We start from the raw sequence: 20,531 nt of genomic DNA on the forward strand, positions 1-20,531 counted from the left end.
GAAAAGAATAAGAATTATATTGATAAATATACAGAAGAAATCTGCAAAACAAAATAGAGAAATCGAGTATTTAAATTAAAAAATAAATTATTAAAAAAGGGAAATTATAAAAGGAGGCTTTTCCAAAGTCATTTGACATAGAAAAACAGAAGCACATTGTCCCCACTAGGATTTAATGTATGAATGTCAATTCTGTAGGAAAAAATTTGGCCAAAGTTTGAGAATATTTCCAATAATTATTATTATCCATAAACATTTTATTTCAATGCTATTCATACAATTATGTTTCTCTCCAGATAGCTTTTGATCTTTGAGGGTAAGAGCTCTTTTTAGTGCCCCACTAAAGGAGAACAATTTTCACAGGGTGACCCTAAACTAGCCAAACCAGTTTCAAATCCATCAAAGCTACAGATCTGATGGGCAGAGACCAAATCTGTTGTTTGAGCATCCTCAAGAATGTTTCCAAGATCTGTGGTAATTCTGAACATTCTGAAAAGGAAAGTAGAAGCTATAGGCTAAACCAGCTCTACCCAACACTTTCTTAAATTTAGCAGAATTTAAAAATACCTTGGCTTTCAAGTCAGAACCCTACTTTTTACAGTTATTTTTCATTCAATAAATACTAAGAAAGCATTATGGTAGAAGCTGAGGCTACAATTGTGAAGGAGATTGGTGCCTCCTCTCCTTGTGGACGATACAATCCAGAAATGAACAGAGATAAGCATGGGGGGCAAACATCATATTATTCTTATTTTTGCATCTGTTTAAAATTTTTCATAATAAAGTCTTGAATAAATAGAGAAATATACCAACTTGTGGGTAAGCAGGCTGAGCATTTTTAAAATGCCAATTCCCTCCAATTTATTTTTCATTTGTTCCATTCCTGAATTGTTTTTACAAAATGTGGCACCTATTATTTCTGTATTAAGGGAGGAAAGGGGCCAGGGGAGAGAAAGAGAAGTAGAAAAGAATGCCTGCCAATAGAATATAACACTCACACACACAAAATGCCTTAGGAAGGGAAACAAATTAAGGGGAAAAGTACAAAACTGATCAAATCCTGTAACAAGATTTAGGCTCAGAGGTGCCTGTCAGGTCATCATTTACAAATCCCTTCAAAATTCTGAACTGTGCAAAAGCATGCTGGTAAGTATCATTAAAAAAAAAAAAAAATCAATGCAATGACACATATAAACCAACTTTGCTGAATAACAAAACAAAAAAAAACTGAAATTGGGCAAGATTTTGATCTTTCGCATTATAAAAGATGAGTCAGGGGTTAAAAAGCGAAGACTAGGGGAAGGAATGCATTTATTTCACAAAAAGTACTGAAAATTAGGCAGAACCCAGAAGAGAATGGGCTACCCAAAGACAAAGCATTCATTACTTTCTCCAGACAGGCCCCAGAAGCAGCAAGACTTAGCAAGCACAGTTGTTCACCATCTCTAGAAAAGACTACTATATAGCTAATTCCAAGATCATGCTAAAACATCATTAATCTTCCCATTACAGCTCACTGTCCAAATCCTGAGATCCAGAAGACAGGAACAACAAAATAATCTGCTGACATCTTTGAATGTAGATTTTTTTAAACCTTCGTGTCTCTGTATTTCCAAGGCAAAGTACATTCTTGATATACAGTAGGTGTTCAATAAATGTTTGCTGAATAAACAAGTGTATCAACTTTAATGAAAATCATATTCTTCATCTGAGAAAATAAGTTATTTTCTATGTAGTTTCTAAATATCCAAGTAACAGAAGAGACTCAGGCAGTTGGCAAACTTTAGGAAAAAAAGGAATTCTGAATTATCAAGTACATTTCAACAAGCGTTCCATGATATTGGATAAGAGCTCTGCCAGAACAATCAGAAAGATCAACCAGGAATTAATCATGATAGTCTGGGCAGGTTAATAATCTCTCCATGCCTCAGTTTCCTCAACTGTAAAATGGGATAATAACAGTAGCTACCTTAGGTTACTGAGAGATCAGATGAAATACGAAGCAGGCACATACTTATTTAATAGGAGCAACCATTAATACAAATTTCATTTGTAATACTGCTTGGGGTTCAAGACACTTTTACGATGCATTAGCTCATCTGACCTTACAGCCTCACTCCCAAACAGACAAAGCAGGTATAGAGATGTGCTTAAGACCACTCAGAGCAAGAACACAGATGGAGGTATTTCTTTGATAAAAATCGTCAAGGAATATAAAACTCAACATCAACATTCAGAGGGAGAGAGAAGTTATAAGAAAGTAACAAGAATAAGGAAGTTGTCTTGAAGTATAATATAATATAATGAACTTCAGATCCTCTTTATTTCCCTAGGACGCTCTTTGCATATAAATCACAGGCACATTTGCTGCATCAGTAATTATTAAATCATGCATGTTTCATAATTTAAAAAATACAGGACTTAATCTCTAGATAGGCTATTACTAAGTTGGTTTTTGGTGAAACTGACCTTCAGATATACAATTATAATGCATCCTCGGATATGCCATTGAGGTAATTTTAGATATGCCATTTCTACATAGCTGCTATCCACTGGTCTGTGGCATTGTTAATGCCATTATTTCACAGATTTAATCACAGCTGATTTGTGTTGGAATACACCCAGATGTTCTTTCAGTGGTAGAGATAAGCCAGCTCTGAGTCTTTAGCATGGGAACTGGTCCATTGTTGCTGCAGTTTTTAAAGTTTTTAATATTCTTTTGTATCTAAAGAACAGTAATTTGTATAAGAATTTAGAAACTAAGTAAAATATCTCTAGGGACAAAATGAATGCAAGGATCAGTCATGTGACCTTCATGCTCCTCTCTCACTCTGTGTACACATAGATACATATATATATAATTTATGTATATATGCATAAATTAAACACATCAGAAAGAATTGAACATGATCTTCATTAAATTTATTTCAAACTAGTTCACACTGGCAATCTTCTCCTAAGAACTATAAAAGATATGACCTGCCATAACTTTGTCTCTTACACATAATCCTTAAGAGCCTCCAAGAGCAATTAGCTCCATTATAGTCATATAAACTGTAAATTGTTATCTTTTCTACTGAACTTTTGTTGACTTGTTTGCAGGTCACAGTGGTATGTAAAATTAGTAAACTTCATAAACATATTTGAAATATATTCCAGATAGCCGAAAAGCTCTGGTAAATTACACCAACTTACATGTCAGTGCAATGTTTTTAACCATTTCTGGGAAACAAAATTCAACAGCATGTTTTTGTTGTCCACGTTTTTTGTTCAACAGAATGTTTTTGTTGTCCATGTTGTCCGTGTTTTGTTGATGGAACGAGGTTGAAGGACCTTGAATCTTTTATTCCATGAACTTACTGAATTTGGTTTAAGATTTCATTAGGTGTGCTAAATATTTCAGAGAAGGACTTACTTATATTTATTTCCTAGAAAGGAAATTTTATTAACGATAAATTTTTATTTACCAATAATGAACAACTCTTCTTCTGTCTTGACTCTAATTTCACCAGTGTTTCTCAGTACACTCTCTTTTCTCCTGACTTTTTCTTATCTTTGCAGAAATGAGACAGTCAGTAACAGATCCAGTCAATTTTCACTTAGTAGAACTTACTTTGATCAAAATGCTCAGAATACTCAGCAACAATGAAGAGGAAAGAGGTATACTAGGTTCATCTTTCTATGACTTAATAAAGGAAACTAAATCAAAGTGTCAACAAAAGATGCCTTAACTACATCAAGTGTTATTCTTCCTTTTGGCAAATGTGGAATGACCCATGAATTGAAAGCCTTATGCTCAAATTTATTTCTTTGGACAATAATTTCTAGAACGTGTTATCACAAAAGGTAGAGGAAACATAAAAACTGGCAGCTCTATGAAAATCATGACACCTGCTAGAGAAAGTGGAATTCATGACTTTCACTAGAATTAACACTCCACGAAAGCAGTGACTGCTGCATGACTTGCACCACAGAACAGAACCTGGAAGGTCCTAGGCCACCACAATAAATATTCCATCAGTGAACAAATGGGAGATGATAGTAATTATCCTTAAGACTTCAGAAAATATATAAAGATGTCTCCTTCAGTGATATGCTTGAAGAAGTGCCTGATAAAAGAGCAATTAATCTATTATTCACTCATTTACCTAGTCACAAAGTATTTTTTGAACACAAACTACTTGTTAAGTTATTAAAGCTTTGGAGATAAACAGGGAAGGAAAAAAATAACCTTGTTCCTTTACTTAAAAGCTTATAATAGAGGTAGTCAAAGAAAGACCTAGTACAAAAGCATATCAATAAATGTGTAATTACTGGTTGTGATAGGACCATGCAAGACACAACCAAAGCATAGTGAGAATTTTCCTGGGGCATTGCGATGATGGGAAGGCAGGGCACCTGTTTAAGTGGTGAACAATGTCAGGAACGAGTATACAGTAAAAATGTTCTTTACTTGCAGAAACTAGAGAGATGGTAAAAGCTTGGATGGGCCTTAGAATCCAGCAAGAACAAGGCCTGCCCTCATGTGAGTCAGGGTGCTGGCTAGCTGAGGGCCAAAGCAAGAGTCCACCAGGCCCTGTGCCTTCCTCCAGGCTCCCCAGGAGAACTGGGAACTGCAGATCAGAAACTGCAAAGCTCAGGCCTGCATTATAGTTATGGCCTTGCTCCCCACTTACTAAGGATCTGGCATTAGCCAGCTTCTTTTTTTTTTTTTTTTTTTTTCATCTCCACTAGTCAGTAAGAATGGGAATAATACCGCACTAGATTGCTGGAATGATCAAATAGAACAGTTATTTGGAACATGTGATGTAAGCAATGTAACTGTGAACTGTGATTGTGATGATGAGGAAGTGGAGGAGGTGGATGGAAGTGATAAGGATGACAAGTTTTAATGAGGCTTTAAACCCTTTGTGGAAACTATCTAAAATCAAACATTCGCATGTTTTTAAATACCCATAACAGTATCTAGAGCAGTGGTTTTCAATTAGAAGCATTTGGAAGCATGCACAGGGAATGGGAGTTACAATTTTTTGATGTCGCATGACTGAGACTACTACTAGAATATAATGGGCAAGTATGCCAAAGGTTCTGCAACATATGGGCCATTCCCGCACACCAAAGAACTGTCCACCCAAAATGCCAATAGTGTCCTGTTGGGGAGCACTGATGAATGTCGAACACAGAGGAAGCATTCATTAAACATTTACTAAATAAATGAACATAACTTATACTACATATTTCCTTCAGAGCACAATCTCTTGGAAGGCTCATTCTTCTTCACCTTCCCAGCTCCCCAACACTGAACCTGACACACAAGCATTTAGTGAGTTATCTCTCAAACATTCCATCAAGACATCAAGACAATCTATTAAACTGCAAGAAATTCTAACTTGACATGGGCAAGTTAAGGTAATGATGTTCAACACATTCTCTCCAGGTATAAAGGAAGGCTGGAAAGATAATACTAAAACCTAGATGTCCTATGGAAATAAACAAAGCTTTGCTCCATCACCAGGTGTTTAATTTAAATTTTGAAACATGATCATTCCAAAAACAAAAATAAGAAAAGGCAATAATTTATAAAGATTTATATGCTTTACAGAGGTAAATTAACCCAAAGACATACTTTTCTTCTGAGTATCAGCTTGAACCTCAGAATTAAGCCACTTGGCTATCTATTTCTTCTGGGGGAAAAAGCCACCAGAATGTATCATATTACATACTTCCGTGTTTCAAAAGAACAAAAGTCATTTTCTCCAGGACTGACATAATGAGAGCCAAGCAAATGTTGAAAGTAGCAAAAGGTTGCAAAGGAACTGAATGAAGAGTAGTATAAAACAATGGCAATAGAGAAAAGCATGCATCATACAGTAGTTTAAAGATTAGATCATTTTTCCTAATTCAGAAAAAGGGCAAATGAGTATACAATAAGCCCATAGCCGGGTGCCTGTATTCCCAGCTACTTGGGAGGCTGAGGCAGGAGAATTGCTTGAGCCCGGGAGGCAGAGGGTACACTGAGCTGAAATCGCGCCACTGCACTCCAGCCTGGGCGACAAAGTGAGACTCCATCTAAAAAATAATAATAATAACAATAAGCCCATAGCATTAAAGAAAATGTATGTAGCTATGGGAGAACTTTTCAGATTTCTAAAAACATCAGAATAGAAACGGTGAATTACTGCAAATATACTTTTAACTCATACATTTTTAAAACACTGGAAATTCAATTGCAAGAAACCAAAAAATTGACTGTTTGAAAGACTAAGAAAAAATAACCAAATTTAATTTCATAATAGAAGCTTTTCATGTCTCAGGGCTGCCAAATACTGCTAGATTCTTAAGAATAAATTATCTATACCAATATAACCAGAAACTGCATTAGAGGGGATCTGTATGACGTGGCGTATAAAAGAAAAAATTCCCAGATGAAAGAGCGCATATAAGCAAATGAACAAATACAGAACTGTCATTCAAAGTAATGAATACATTTTGATATCGGAAAGCTTCTCAATCTGTGTCTTTAAAGAAGTTAACTACAACAAAAGCTTCTCAATCTGTTTCTTTAAAGAAGTTAACTACAACATCTTTGAACTACTAACAACTTCCATTTATGTGTGACCAGTTCATCTGAACTAAGTGTTAAGATGAAGCTAATTTTAATGCATTTTGTTTTTCTCTGTTATATACATAAAAAAAAATCTGGTAACGTATAGGCTATTTAAATGAATTCTTAGAAATTCATAGCAGGCCTGTAGTGGTACCGAGGATATAATGAATTTTATATTTTTTTAAGTACTGGAGTTTTTTTCACAGCAAGGAGGAAGAGTATCACCTGATAATACAGAAAAAAATAGATCACAAATAGATAAGAACCAAAATATTTCTTCAGGATGAGCACTTGGGTTTTAGTATGTATAAAGAAGTTGGATGGAATGGTTTGGATCAATTTTCCTTGACAGCCTTGCTTCCTAGCCACCTATTCTGAAGTGCACTCGATAAAAAGAGAATGGCTACTAAAATGACCTTGTGTCTACACAGCTTACTTCCAGATTACAAGACTCATCTGGCATCACAGGCCAAGCATATTCCATACAACTGGACACATGACAAACTCAGAGCAATTGATTACTATGTTTAGGTTTATACATTCATAAAAAAGTAAAATTTGAACCATCAACATGGCCAAGCACAGATGTTGTTGGCTCTCACTCACTTAAAAACTTATTGAGGCTTTAGTGTTCTTAATTCTATTACAAAAAAAAAAGCAATTCCAAAAGGAACCATAGAGGAGTTGAGGTCATTAAAAATGAGGAGGCCTTTCTGTTTTAACTTTCGTTACATACATATGCAAACTCAGTTTTACCCTGAAAGATGACATCTAGGAAAAAGTCCATTTTGTAAGCACCTACTGAAAAGAGAACTTTCTGTAGTATTGGCTGACAAAATGCAGTTTTATCTCAAACTCTTAAAATTATTACAAACATGGAAGTCTTAACACAGCTCCACTTATTTTAAAAGTTTCTCAAATAGAATATGACCCCCTCACCTTCTTCCAAAAATAGTTAAGTGGAATATTTTAATAATTCATGTCTACAGTTCCCTTTAATAATTTCACTGATTTATTATGACACCAAGGGTATTTCATTTGGAGGTCTAAAATATCCCCTTCTTTGTGACTAAGAGGTAAATGCACATTTGAAGGGGTGATATGCCTTATGTTCTTCGAGCAATGTAATCTGCTGTGTGACATAAATTTTGGCTCTGATCTCACACTGAGGTTTTCACTCCATAGGCACCTGCTTGCAATTTAAATTGAAAGAATCAAAACTTGGTCTTGGATAAAGGAAAGATCCAATTTTCTCTCTGTGTCCTCAACGTAAAACAAAGATTCAATAGTAGTATACAGATTGCCAGAAACCACAGGCTAAAGAGATGTGGCAATTTCCTGAAAGATTTTATGTTTGGGGGGCGGGGGCGGGAGGGGGGCAGGTAGGGTGTAAAGGAGTTGGGGGGGGAGAGAGAGAGAGACAGAGAGAGAGAGAGAGAGACAGAGAGAGAGAGAGAGTCTCAGCAATCATTTCCCGGGACATTCTTCATTTTCCCTGCAAGCCCACCATGATGGTCTCTCAAGCCCGCTCAGACATCTGCCCACCGTCCACTGCAAGCCTCTTTCAAATGGTCACTTCCTATTATAAGGTTAAACTATAATCAACAAATCCCTTTCTTTCTCCTAACTCAAAACTGTAGTTTCCCATCTCCTTAAAGAAAAGGCACTATCCACCATTTGCCTTCTATTGTTAAAAGGGACAATGCGTATCTTCTTTTCTTTATGGCACAATTATTAATATTACTCAGAAAGTCCTACCTTTACAAGTTATAATAAATATCAACATTTATTTGAAATCATATTGTAAAATTTAAAAGGCATCCATATTTATGTTTTATTTTCACAATGACATCTCAAGGTCTTCAAACGGAAGACTACGACACAAATGGCCTGCCTTCACCGTGCTGCAATTTCTTCAACAGGTAACTTGCTTAGCCTGTGCTACGTATTCATACTGCACATGGATGTCACTGAATGTCCCTTCTCTTCCAATACATATCCGTATCTAAAAGCACACAGTTTGCTTGCAGATTTTCTCCCTTCCCTTCTCCTCCCTATGGGAAGCTGCCCACTCCACCCCGAAAACACTGTCCCCCAAAGCAAGAGGACGCGCTGCACCCTCGGCTGTCACCGCGAGGGCTCGGCGCGCATGCGCGGCGCGAGCGGCCCGGCCCCACAGCCGCAGGTCGTTGGTAAGGCGGGTCCGCGGACCCCAGGTCGAGCCCAGCGGCAGTGCAGGATCGCAAGCGGCCCGGCACCGGCGCCGCAGGTTGTTGGCAAGCCTGGTCCGGGGTTTTAGGTTGAGCCCAAGCGGCAATGCGGGATCGCCACCGGGCCGCGCGGGCTTGGGAGGGTGACGCCCGCGAGGACACTGCGGCGTCCGGGGCGGGCGGGCACACTCACAATTTCAGCATCCACTCGCCCTCCATCACCAGCGTCCAGTTGGAGGCGGTCATGGGCTGGACCCGGCTCTGCTCCGGCGGCAGCGCGGCCTCCTCGGGGCCTGCCGTCGCCGCCACAGCCGCGATCCAGGCGGCCAGGAGCGCCGTTAGCTGCGGGCCGCAGCGCCCACCCGCCATGTTGGGCGCCGAGCGAGGCTTCTCGGCGGGGAGTGTGGGGAAGGGCAGCGGCCGGCCCGCAGCCTCGCTCGCCCGCCCGGGTTTTTCAAGGAAGCGGGAGACGCAAGGGCCACCCCGCCTACGCCTGGCGGCGCAGACAGGCGGTGCTCGCAATGCCGCGGAGGACGCCACCTCTTATCGCCGCTCGCCCGTCGAGGCCACGCCCCCTCCCGCCCCCACTTGCCGTTGCCCGGGGTGTCGGTTACCTCAGCAACCACCGCCCTTTCTTCCTGACCGCCAAGCTGACAATAAACAGATGACCCAATGTTGCCCAAGTTAGAGCATGCACCGCTGCTGCCCAGGCCTCCAATAAGGGCAGGGTTGGCGCGTGTGGGCTTCTCTAAAGGGAAACATGGCCAGTAATTTTAAAATCCATCCCCTCTTCAATGATAGCAAATATAAAAGCAACGGGCTGCAAAGTACACGTATGTTTAATGAAAAATGGAGGGACGTGGTGAGTATCTCTTGCTGAAGAGAGAGGAAAATTTAAGTACTCTCTACATGTGCATACTGAAGCATCACTAATTTAGGATATTGATGAAACTAGCCTGTGCAATTGCATTTTTTTTTACAAAAAATGTTAATTTCATAGAAACTCTTAAAAACATGGGTACTAACCGATAAAATGAGTCAGTTAAGACTATTGCCACCTGCAGTAAAATGGACCTCACATTTCTCTTGACTACAGTTTTGTCAGATCTAAAATGAGGGTAGCCTTAAGTGATTTCCAAATTTCTTTCCAGGTCACATTAGATGAATCTGTACCTTGGGACCACCACACCGTTAATATATAAGACTGGATTACAATTAAAGGATGAGGAAGCTTTCCCAAAGGGTGCTTTATATGTGTTTACTAGTTGTGCAAACCATGAACCTCGGTAGTGTGGTTAATAGATCATGAAAAGGATGTGGTTTCTGCCCTCGGCTTAAAACAAAGACAGCAATAAGACTAAAAGTACTTCAGGGCACATGAGAGCAAATTTCAATCAATACTTATAGGAGAGGGAAATTAATTTTGCCTGAAGAGAAGATCTGGCCTGCATTATGCATTAATTAGTATTAGCTAAAAACTATGTGGACCCAGCCCTTATCATTAAACTAAAACACTCAAGGGTTTACAAACTATTGAAATTTAAGGAAATGTCTTTGCAATGAATGCTACTAAGACTCACTGTTATTAAGTACATACATATCAATTCCATAAACTCAATGGAAAACATTTTACTGTGCTTATAAAAAGAAGTGACTCATAAACAGGAATTCTGTCATTTTATCACTTTCATGATAGAATGATGTGTAGAATTTGTTTTACAATACTCCAGAAATAAAATATAGGGAATGGAAAGAAGATAGGTGAAAGAAAAGTGGTGCAACATCAGTCAGTGTTGAAGCTAAGTTCATTTTGCTACTTTACCTACTCATGCATATGTTGGAAAATTTACAAAATGAAAAGCTAAAAGGAGAGAGAGCATCTGCAGCATAAAAGACAGCCATTACCAAAGCATTTCCTATCTTTAACAAAAACTGAAGTCTTAGCCTTCAGACTAAGGATGGTAGGAAGAAAGTAGCAAGGAAGTATGGGACTGACCTTGCCGTAAGGAGTCACAGACCAGGGTAAGGGACCTGTTGCTGTCAGACCATGATTGGCATCTTAACCCTGACACTTCCTAGCCATGTGATTTGGGGCTAAAACTAGTCAACACCAAAGTTCTCTTAAAATACGGGTAGTAATAGAACCTGCTTCAAAAGGTGGCTGTGAAGATTATATGAGATAAGAATAATGCCTAGCACATATTCTAACTCAAAAAGCTTATATATTAGGTTGGTGCAAACATAATTGTGGTTTTTGCCACAATATTGCCAACACTAATATTATTATTTGGAGGCAACAATACGCTGTAATGTCTATTTTTCCTATACTAAAGTTAACTTCACTTAGCATGATACACAATGCCTCTCACAGCCCAGCTTCAGTTTTGCCCACTTTACATTCCACTATTCCCAGAGTTCTCTGTGTCCTAGTAACACAAAGCTACTCCCCATTCCCAAAGCACATTGTGTACTTCAGTGTCTCCTTGCTCCTTCATTCTGATTAGAACACTCTTCTCCAGTTGTCCAGTGAATCATTCAGTCTCTGTCATGTAGTCCACACTGTACCTCTGATAGCTCATGCAGAATGAGCTGCTGTCTCTTCTCAGATCCAATTGCTCTTCTGTATAACTGATATGGTTTGGCTCTGTGTCCCCATCCAAATCTCATTTTGTAGCTCCCCTAATTCCCACGTGTTGTGGGAGGGACCCCATGGGAGATAATTGAATCATGGGGGTGGGTCTTTCCCATGTTGTTCTCGTGATAGTGAATAAGTCTCGTGAGATCTGATGGTTTTAAAAATGGTAATTTCCCTGCACAAGCTGTCTCTCTTTTGGCCTGCTGCCATCCATGTAAGACATGACTTACTCCTCCTTGCCTTCCACCATGATTGTGAGGCTTCCCCAGCCATGAGGAACTGTGAGTTGAATAAACACTTTTTCCTGTATAAATTACCCAGTCTCGGGTATGTCTTTATCAGCAGCATGAAAATGGACTAATACAATAACTTCACCACATACCTTTCACAGTATAATGTATTTATATGTAGCTATCACCCTCTACCCTCACTCCTCCAACCACTACTAAAAACTCTTCAAGGTCAAGGGCTTTACCTTGTATATCTTTGTGTCCCCTGTATTGCAGAATACCCATCATATAGGTGTACTTGGGATAGACAGCTTCTGGCACTCCTCCCAAGATCTCTCCCTCCTGGTATTCAGGCCCTTGTGTGATCCTTTCCTCTTGAGTGTGGGTTGGGCCTGGTGACCCACTTCTAACAGAAGATGGGAAAACTGATGGATTATCACTTCTTTTTTAAGGTTACAAAAACCTGAGACTTCCATTTTGCTGGAACCTTCTTTTCCTCTTGCACACTCACTCTGCGACTCTGTGTGGAGAGCTCCAAGTGACAAGGGAGGTCTGCAGCCTAAGCAACTGAGACCTCAGCCCAACAGCCCTCAAAGAACTGGATCTTCAAACAACCACATGAGTGACCTAGAAGCAAATCTGTCACCAGTGCTCTTGAGACGGGTGAGCCTTATAAATGACCCAGAACCAGGGGGCAAAGCTTAGCTTAGCTGGGACCTCCACCCACGGAAACTGTGAGGTAATCAATGTTGTTACATAATATCAAGCCACTAAGATTTGGGGCAATTTGTTATGCTGTAATGCTATGCTAGGTCAGTGTGTGATCCATGTTTATGTTTAAAACGTGGATTTACAGGTTTAAGAAGATTGGTACCTGGTACTAGGAGAAAGGGCTTTTTCCCCCAGAGTGATGGTGGCACTGCAGGGCAGCTATGATTGCACAAAAATATGTGGTTCCTAGTAGGCAAAGGAATTCCTAGGACTCTAATGAAGTAACATCATTAGCAGGAGAGAGGGGAAGAAGAGTGTGGTAGATCCTATCTAGTCCCCCTCTCTTTCCCTGCCCCACAGAGGAGGATGCTCCTACACCCCTCAGAAGTTAGTCATATTTATATGAATTGGCCAATGGGCTACAAATGGAAGGGGTGGGTATGTATCATTTCCAGGCTGAAGTATTTAATCACCGGCACAAAATGTCCCAGTGTTCTGTTCTCCTGCCGTGGAAATTTTAGAGAAAAGATCATGATCTAAGAGTCTACAAGACCAGAGCAGCCTGAATTGCTGAGCTGCCTGGTGGAGAATAGCAGCATTGGGTGGTTCCCAGGATTCTTAAAAGGACTTTACAAAGGTAAGAAATACGTTTTCACTATGAGAGATTATTCAGGTTAACTATTTCTGCCTAATCAACCATCCCAAAACTCACCTCTCATGGTTTTGGGGGTTCAAGAGCTCAGCTGGGCTATATTTGCTTGTACTCTTTTATATGGTGGCAGACCCCTGGAGGCCGAGGCCAGAATTAGTTGAAGTCCCTTGCACCCACATCTGGCACTTAGTGTAGGCTGGCTGGAACAGCTGGGGACTGCACAGGCATTGCTCTTATGCACGCAGTCTCTCCATGTGGCTGGCTTCGGCTTCCTTCAGCATGGCAGTTTGAGGGCTGTCATACTTAATTTCTCTAGAGCAAGAGTTCCCAGAAGGTGGAAACTGCATTGCTCTGGAAGTCTAAGAGTGTGGTTTCTACCTCATTCTATTAGTCAAGGCACTGAAGACACACCAGACTGAAGGGGAGAGGAATTAGACTATCCTTTAATAAGAAGCAGCAAAATAAATTGCAGCCATACTATCAAAAAGCCACTCTGAAAATTTGGAATTGTCACTGAAGCATAGTCTAGCCTATTTTGACTAACTCACTGCCTTCCTTTGAATACTTATTTATGAACAGCTGAGAGTTCTTTATTTTGGAGGGGAGGTGATATTTTCAGAGAGCAGAGTAAGAACTGCCTCTCCGTTTTTACCTTCTGTGAGTAGGTCCTGTAAGATGCATCTTATGCAAAGGTATTGGAGAAAATGATTTTCAAGCCTGTGGGCGGGTAGATGGATTGATGCCTTGGTATTTAAGTGTTCATTAAATGTTACAGAATTTTTGTTAAGCTTATTGAAAAAAAGATTCAAAAGTGTATGTTGAGAATTATGTAAACACACCTATTTTACCCTTGAATAATGGAGTAGGAAACGATTTACCAAGAGGGATAAAACTTATATTCTAATGGTAGAAAATTTTAATACATAGCTATAGACAATGCCTTGATAAAAGTAGGTCAGGACTTGATATTAAGAGGATAATCAATGAAAGATAAGGAGATGATATTCAGATTACAAACTCTGTAATAATAGGGTATAGTTATACGATGGTTTTCCTAACGAAGATGGTAAAACCAGTATGGAAATATTAAATAAGTAAGCAATGCTGTAAAATTAGTCCATAAAGTAATAATAGTACAAAAATTTAATTACACAAACAGATTTGCTAAATGCCTTACAGGAACAAGAGGTAGAATGGAGAATTTAAATAGGACACAGTAATATTTCCTAGAACAGATGGTAGAAGAAACCATGAATGATGAAAATACACTGAATTGCACCCAGGCTTGTGCCTAGAGACAAATCCAGAAGACTTGATAAGCCTCTAAGAAGCAACCCCAGGACAATGTCATGGTGCAAGAAAATCATCTAATTATTTTCAGAACTAATGAATGAGCTGAGGAAAAGAGCAGTTACATGCAAGAGAAACATACAAATCAATTATTTTCCTGTACACTGCTTAGAATTAATTTTAAAATGTAGTGTAGACAAAGATCTCATTCAATAGCAAAAAAAACCCTTATGTTTCAAAAAACTAATAGAAATATAAAAGACATAGAAAAAACTGCAGGACCTTATATGACAATTATCATAAATTAATCTATAAATCTATAAATCTAATGCAATACCATTGCAAATCTCACCAAGTTCTCTTCTATAGAATTCTAAAGATCTACCTTAAAAATAATGCTTAAAACCAGCCAACAGGATTTTGAAAACGAATAATGATGTAGGTCTTGGCCCTCTTAGATATTAAAATCTGCTATAAAGTTACAATTGAAGAGGGAGGTATTGACATGAGAAGAAGCAAATAAATGAATGGTTCAGAATGAAGACTCAAAAAACAAAACCATACGCTTACGGGTATTTAGATATGTTAAAGGTGGTATATTAGTCAGGATAAGATAGACTTAAGCAGCAGTAAAAAAACAACCCCTAAAATCTCAGAGGCTTAACTCAAAAAGCTAAGTTCTCTTTTGTGCAAAATTGACTTTGGGACGAAGAGGTTCTGTAGGGAAACTATAACTTGGGGAGGGTCTACACAATACACATTGCTTAAATCTTGTATCTCTGCTGTCTCAACATGAAACTTTTTCCATGATCACAGAAATGTAAAAGGCGGCAAGAAGCTTTTTCTTTCTTATCCACAAGTAACACCTACCAATCCAGCTCATAGGCCATTGGCCAGAACTAATCATAAGACCTCGCCTAAAAGAAAGAAAAGATGGTCTAACATGGGAACTAAATATTGATGAACATAATAATGTTCACACATGACATTTCAAACCAGTGGGAGAAATTGGACTAATATACAATAGTGTTAGAACAATTTCCTCTTCATTAAGAAAAAAAAGTATATCTCTACCTCAATCTATATCCAAAATAAGTTCTAGATCCACTAATGAAAGAGCACAAAATTTAAACTGCTCTTGGAAAAGTGTTTGGAAAATAATTATATAATCATCTAGTGGGCAAAGCCTTCCTACGTAACATATGAAACACAGAAGCTATAAAAGGGCTTTAGGAAATTTGCCACACAATTCAAAAAACATCAAGCAAAGTCAAACCAGGTGAAATGATCTGAACTATAGATAGCACTCAAAGGTTTAGTGTCACTGAAATTCAAAAAGTTCTACAAATAATTAAGAAAAAGATATTCAAACCAGCTGGAAAATATGGAATATTATATTACTTATAGAAGAACAAAAAACAAATGACATATGTATATGAAAAGCAGTTCATACATACTGCTGATCAGAAATATACATTTTATACCAATACAGTTTGTTGGATGATTCCTTTTGGGGTTAAAGCAATTGTGATTAGGACTAGCCATGCTGTTATTGTAAAACCTTCAGTGGACTCAAATCACAACAGCTTACGTTTTGTAATTATTTCCCCCTTTCATTTTTTTATTATACTTTCTGATTACATGATATTGGGAGACTGGCATGTGTCAATTTTAAGGTAAGAGTAAATGGAAATGAAATATTGGTATAATATTCTATACCAATTGTGTGCCTCAAATTGTACATTAAGGAAACAAGAAAAACAACTTCAGTGTATGAAAAATTTGCCTCAATAATGTTTGCTGCTCTCTAATAATCACCAGTCCCTAGATGTCATTTTGATTAATACAATTTCTTAAAGTTTTTAATGTATTTACCTACACTTTTCTTTTTGTTAGTACCTTTTGTGACCTATTTAATAATTTTTTTTTCCTTAATGTAAGGCTACAAAGCTACTTTTCCTATATTATCCCTAAAAGTTTTCCAATTGTGCCTTCATTTTTTCAGGCCTTTTCACTCTTTAACTTTTTAATACTGTGAAGTAGGAGTTTAATTTAATCTTTTCTCAAATGGGTCCCAGTTGTACCAGAAACACTTAGTGAACTGTAGTAACTTTCCCTAGTAATCTACCACTCTGTCGTAGTCTATTGGTACACATGTAATTCAATTTCTGAGTTGTCTGTTTTGTTTCATTGAACTATTTGTCTTTCCTGTACTAACACCATACTGTTTTAATTAGTATATTTCATGGCACATTTTGATATCTGATAGATAAAATTGTACCCCTTTGTCTTCTTTATTAGTTCCTTGGGTGTTCTTTTCTATTTTTTCATATACATTTTAGAATTATTTCATTTTAGCTAATCCTAAAATCAAACAAACAAAAATTGCTTATTAGTTTTATTGGGGTTGCATTGGTTATATAAATTCAGGTAGAGTACTCCTTTTAATACACCTTAACGTCCTTCATTAAAGTTTTATATTTTCTCTATATAGATTATACAATTATTCGTCATATTAACTACTAATTATTCAACTTTTAATTCTATTTTAAATGGTCTTTTTATCATTTTTTTCAAACTGTATTTCTGGTACATAAAAATACAAATGTTTTTGTATATGTATATAAGTTTTATAAACACCAATCTTGCTAAACTCTTACTAATTTTTAAAAAATTGTCTGAAGCTTTGTGGCCAGAAGAGTTCTAAGATGATCCCTAAGATTTCTGCTCTCTGGTGGGCACTCCCTTTGCGTGTGGGCAGGGCCTGTGAGTATGATGGGATGTCACTCCATGAATAGGTTTAGCTGTGTGGCAAAGATAAAAGGATTTTGCAGATGTGATTAAGGTCTCCAATTAGCTGACTTTGAGCTAATCAACACGGGCTTATTCTGGACAGGCCTGGCCTAATCAATTAAGAGCTCTTAAGGAGTGAATGGGCTCTTCCTGAAAAAAGAGCTTCTGCTAACCCTGAAAAAGCAAACAACCACCCTGTGAACTGCTATGGAGAGAGATGGCCTCTAACAGCTGAGGACCTCAGTCCTACAACCACAAGAAACTGATTTCTGCCAACAACATGAATGAACTTGGAAAAGGCCCCTGAGCTCCAGATGAGAACACCCAGGTCAACTCAGGTCATGAGCAGAGAACCCTGTTATATTCTCCTTGGCTTGTGATCCATAAACAATGAGATTATAAATGTGTGGTTTTTAAGCCATTAGGTTTGTGGTAACTTGTTACACAAGCCTCTTTTAGATTCTTTACATACACAAATATATTCTAAACGAATAATGAGTCTTCCTTTCCCATCTTTATACCATTTACTTCTTATTCTTCCCTTACCGCTTTAAGACCTCTAGTATAAAGTTGACTAGAAAAGGTGGTAGTGGCATTATTGTGTAGTTCTTTATATCAAAGGGAAGATTTTCAATGTTTTGATGTTAAGTATGACACTTACTATAGGTTTTTCATAGATGCTCTTTAATCAGTTTAAGCAATTCTTGTCTATCCCTAGAATTATTGTCAGGAATAAATGTTGACTTTTATCGAACACTGTTTCTGCACCTTTTAAAAATATCATATTTTTTCCTTCAAATGGTTACTGTGTTGAATTATATTAGCAGACATTCTAATGTTAAAGTAACCTATCATTCCAGAGAAAAGGAGGTGAGAATAGCAGTTTAGTTATGATGCTGTATCCTGTAGGGGTGGGTTGCCCCTACACACCTGTGGGTGTTTCTCGTAAGGTGGAACGAGAGACTTGGGAAAGAAAAAGACACAGAGACAAAGTATAGAGAAAGAAATAAGGGGACCCGGGGAACCAGCGTTCAGCATATGGAGGATCCCGCCAGCCTCTGAGTTCCCTTAGTATTTATTGATCATTTGTGGGTGTTTCTCCAAGAGGGGGATGTGTCAGGGTCACAAGACAATTGTGGGGAGAGGGTCAGCAGACAAACACGTGAACAAAGGTCTTTGCATCATAGACAATGTAAAGGATTAAGTGCTGTGCTTTAGATATGCATACACATAAACGTCTCAATGCTTTACAAAGCAGTGTTGCTGCCCGCGTGTCCCACCTCCAGCCCTAAGGCGGTTTTTCCCTATCTCAGTAGACGGAACGTACAATCGGGTTTTATACCGAGACATTCCATTGCCCAGGGACAGGCAGGAGACAGATGCCTTCCTCTTGTCTCAACTGCAAGAGGCATTCCTTCCTCTTTTACTAATCCTCCTCAGCACAGACCCTTTACGGGTGTCGGGCTGGGGGACGGTCAGGTCTTTCCCTTCCCACGAGGCCATATTTCAGACTATCACATGGGGAGAAACCTTGGACAATACCTGGCTTTCCTAGGCAGAGGTCCCTGCGGCCTTCCGCAGTATTTGTGTCCCTGGGTACTTGAGATTAGGGAGTGGTGATGACTCTTAAGGAGCATGCTGCCTTCAAGCATCTGTTTAACAAAGCACATCTTGCACCGCCCTTAATCCATTTAACTCTGAGTTGACACAGCACATGTTTCAGAGAGCACGGGGTTGGGGGTAAGGTTATAGATGAACAGAATCTCAAGGCAGAAGAATTTTTCTTAGTACAGAACAAAATGGAGTCTCCTATGTCTACTTCTTTCTACATAGACACAGTAACAATCTGATCTCTCTTGCTTTTCCCCACAGTATCCCTTTTATAAATTCTTGGATTCAATTTGCCAATATTTGGTCTAAGATTTTTGCATTATGTTAATGACTGGAAATGAGTCTTAATTTTCCTTTATTTTTCTGGCTTCTTTGTGTTTCGCTATCAAGAATATGCAAGTCTCATGCAATAAATTATATGGAAGAGTTGGTTAAGATTGCATTTTTTTTCCTTACATGTCTTATAGAAATGAGTGGTAAAATATCTGAAAATGGAGCACTACTGAAGAATTGGATATAGTTTCTTCAGGTTGTAAAGAAAAATATGTTAAGTATGCTAACACTTAGAAACACTCAAATATAGCAAGCTAAAGTTGTTTAATCAATTAACCACTTTTGTAGAAACATATCTGCAGAAATGGAATGAGACTATAAATTAGTGTTTCCTGAACATATTTCACTATCAAACACTTCTTCAATTTCAGTTTGTAAAATAAAATGTATTTTGTTTATTTAAAACTTTCTTCTTTCATTCAAAGATCCAACACAAAGAATGTGTTTAGTCTAGCGTTTTATAAACATGAAATCCTGAATATGACAAATGCATGCTGAATTTCAATATTTAATCGGCATACATCAGTTTGTTAATAAATGTTCCTTATGTATTAAAGCTCAGATTTTGCATTTATGATGCATGAAGAATTATAAATCATGTGGTTTCATCCCGTTGCAAGAATACAATGCCACACTCAAAAGTAATCTCAAAATACTTGTATTTCTCAAGTCTTTTGAAAGGGACACTTAAGCCACATAGTGCTTCTTAAAATAAATAAATAAATAAATAAAATAAAATTCTATTTCTTTTCCTACCCAATACCTTCTACATCAAAGCTGTTCTTAAGTCTTTCTCTAATGCATGCACATACACACACATACACACACACACCCCTAAAAAACATAACACTTTTCTTAGACCTTGGTCTCTTGTTCCTCTCTTCCTTCAACAAGAGCCACTGAAGTTACACATTCTCTCAAGGATGGGAGAGAAGAGACTGAAGAAGACAAAACAGACTTCACTTCAGCAGCCAAGTGGAAAGCTGGGAACACAGATAAACATGAGCCTCGTGGGCTTCCTATTATACATGGATAGACCACACCATTTATAAAGGCGAATTATGGCACGCTAACAAGAGCAATTATGTGTACCGATTTGGCAAATTTTACTTGTATTTCTGAAGATTTTCTAGGTTATTTTATCCTCTTGATTAATTTTTTCTTCGATAATGCACCTATCAATTTTCTGTGGACTAGTAGGTTTCCAAGAAACATGATTTCCACAAAATGTACTGTTTTTTAAAGCATCATTTAGTATTTGGACATCTTTTTAAATTACTTCCTTCAAATCACTATCTTTTAGGTGACTTAGAAATGTCCTTGTTGAAGATGTACTGAATAATAAAGTTTGTAGGTGCAGCCTATAGCCCAGTGTCAACCATATAAAAGATATTTGAATATTGTTTGTGGCTTTAATTCATCACAGGCCTTTATGACTTTTAGTCATGTGAGTTTATAT

General features: G+C 38.1%; 1 protein-coding gene and 1 long non-coding RNA gene across 2 annotated transcripts in view; one reads left to right on the top strand and one right to left on the bottom strand.

Moving 5' to 3' along the window:
- Positions 1-9,425, bottom strand: part of TMX4 (thioredoxin related transmembrane protein 4) — a 42,384-nt gene extending 32,959 nt beyond the window's left edge. The window contains exon 1 of the mRNA XM_003821360.4: positions 9,011-9,425. Within this exon, the coding sequence (XP_003821408.1) occupies positions 9,011-9,186 (176 nt within the window). The 5' untranslated portion in view covers positions 9,187-9,425. The remainder of the gene's footprint in view (positions 1-9,010) is intronic.
- LOC129394944 (uncharacterized) lies at positions 1-19,943 on the top strand. The gene is made up of 4 exons (XR_008622368.2): positions 1-8,876; positions 12,135-12,345; positions 12,849-13,030; positions 17,232-19,943. It is a non-coding gene; the product is annotated as an uncharacterized LOC129394944 (long non-coding RNA).
- Positions 19,944-20,531: the final 588 nt, after the last annotated feature.

This window comes from Pan paniscus, chromosome 21 (assembly GCF_029289425.2).
Source record: "Pan paniscus chromosome 21, NHGRI_mPanPan1-v2.0_pri, whole genome shotgun sequence".
NCBI classification, from domain to species: domain Eukaryota; kingdom Metazoa; phylum Chordata; class Mammalia; order Primates; family Hominidae; genus Pan; species Pan paniscus.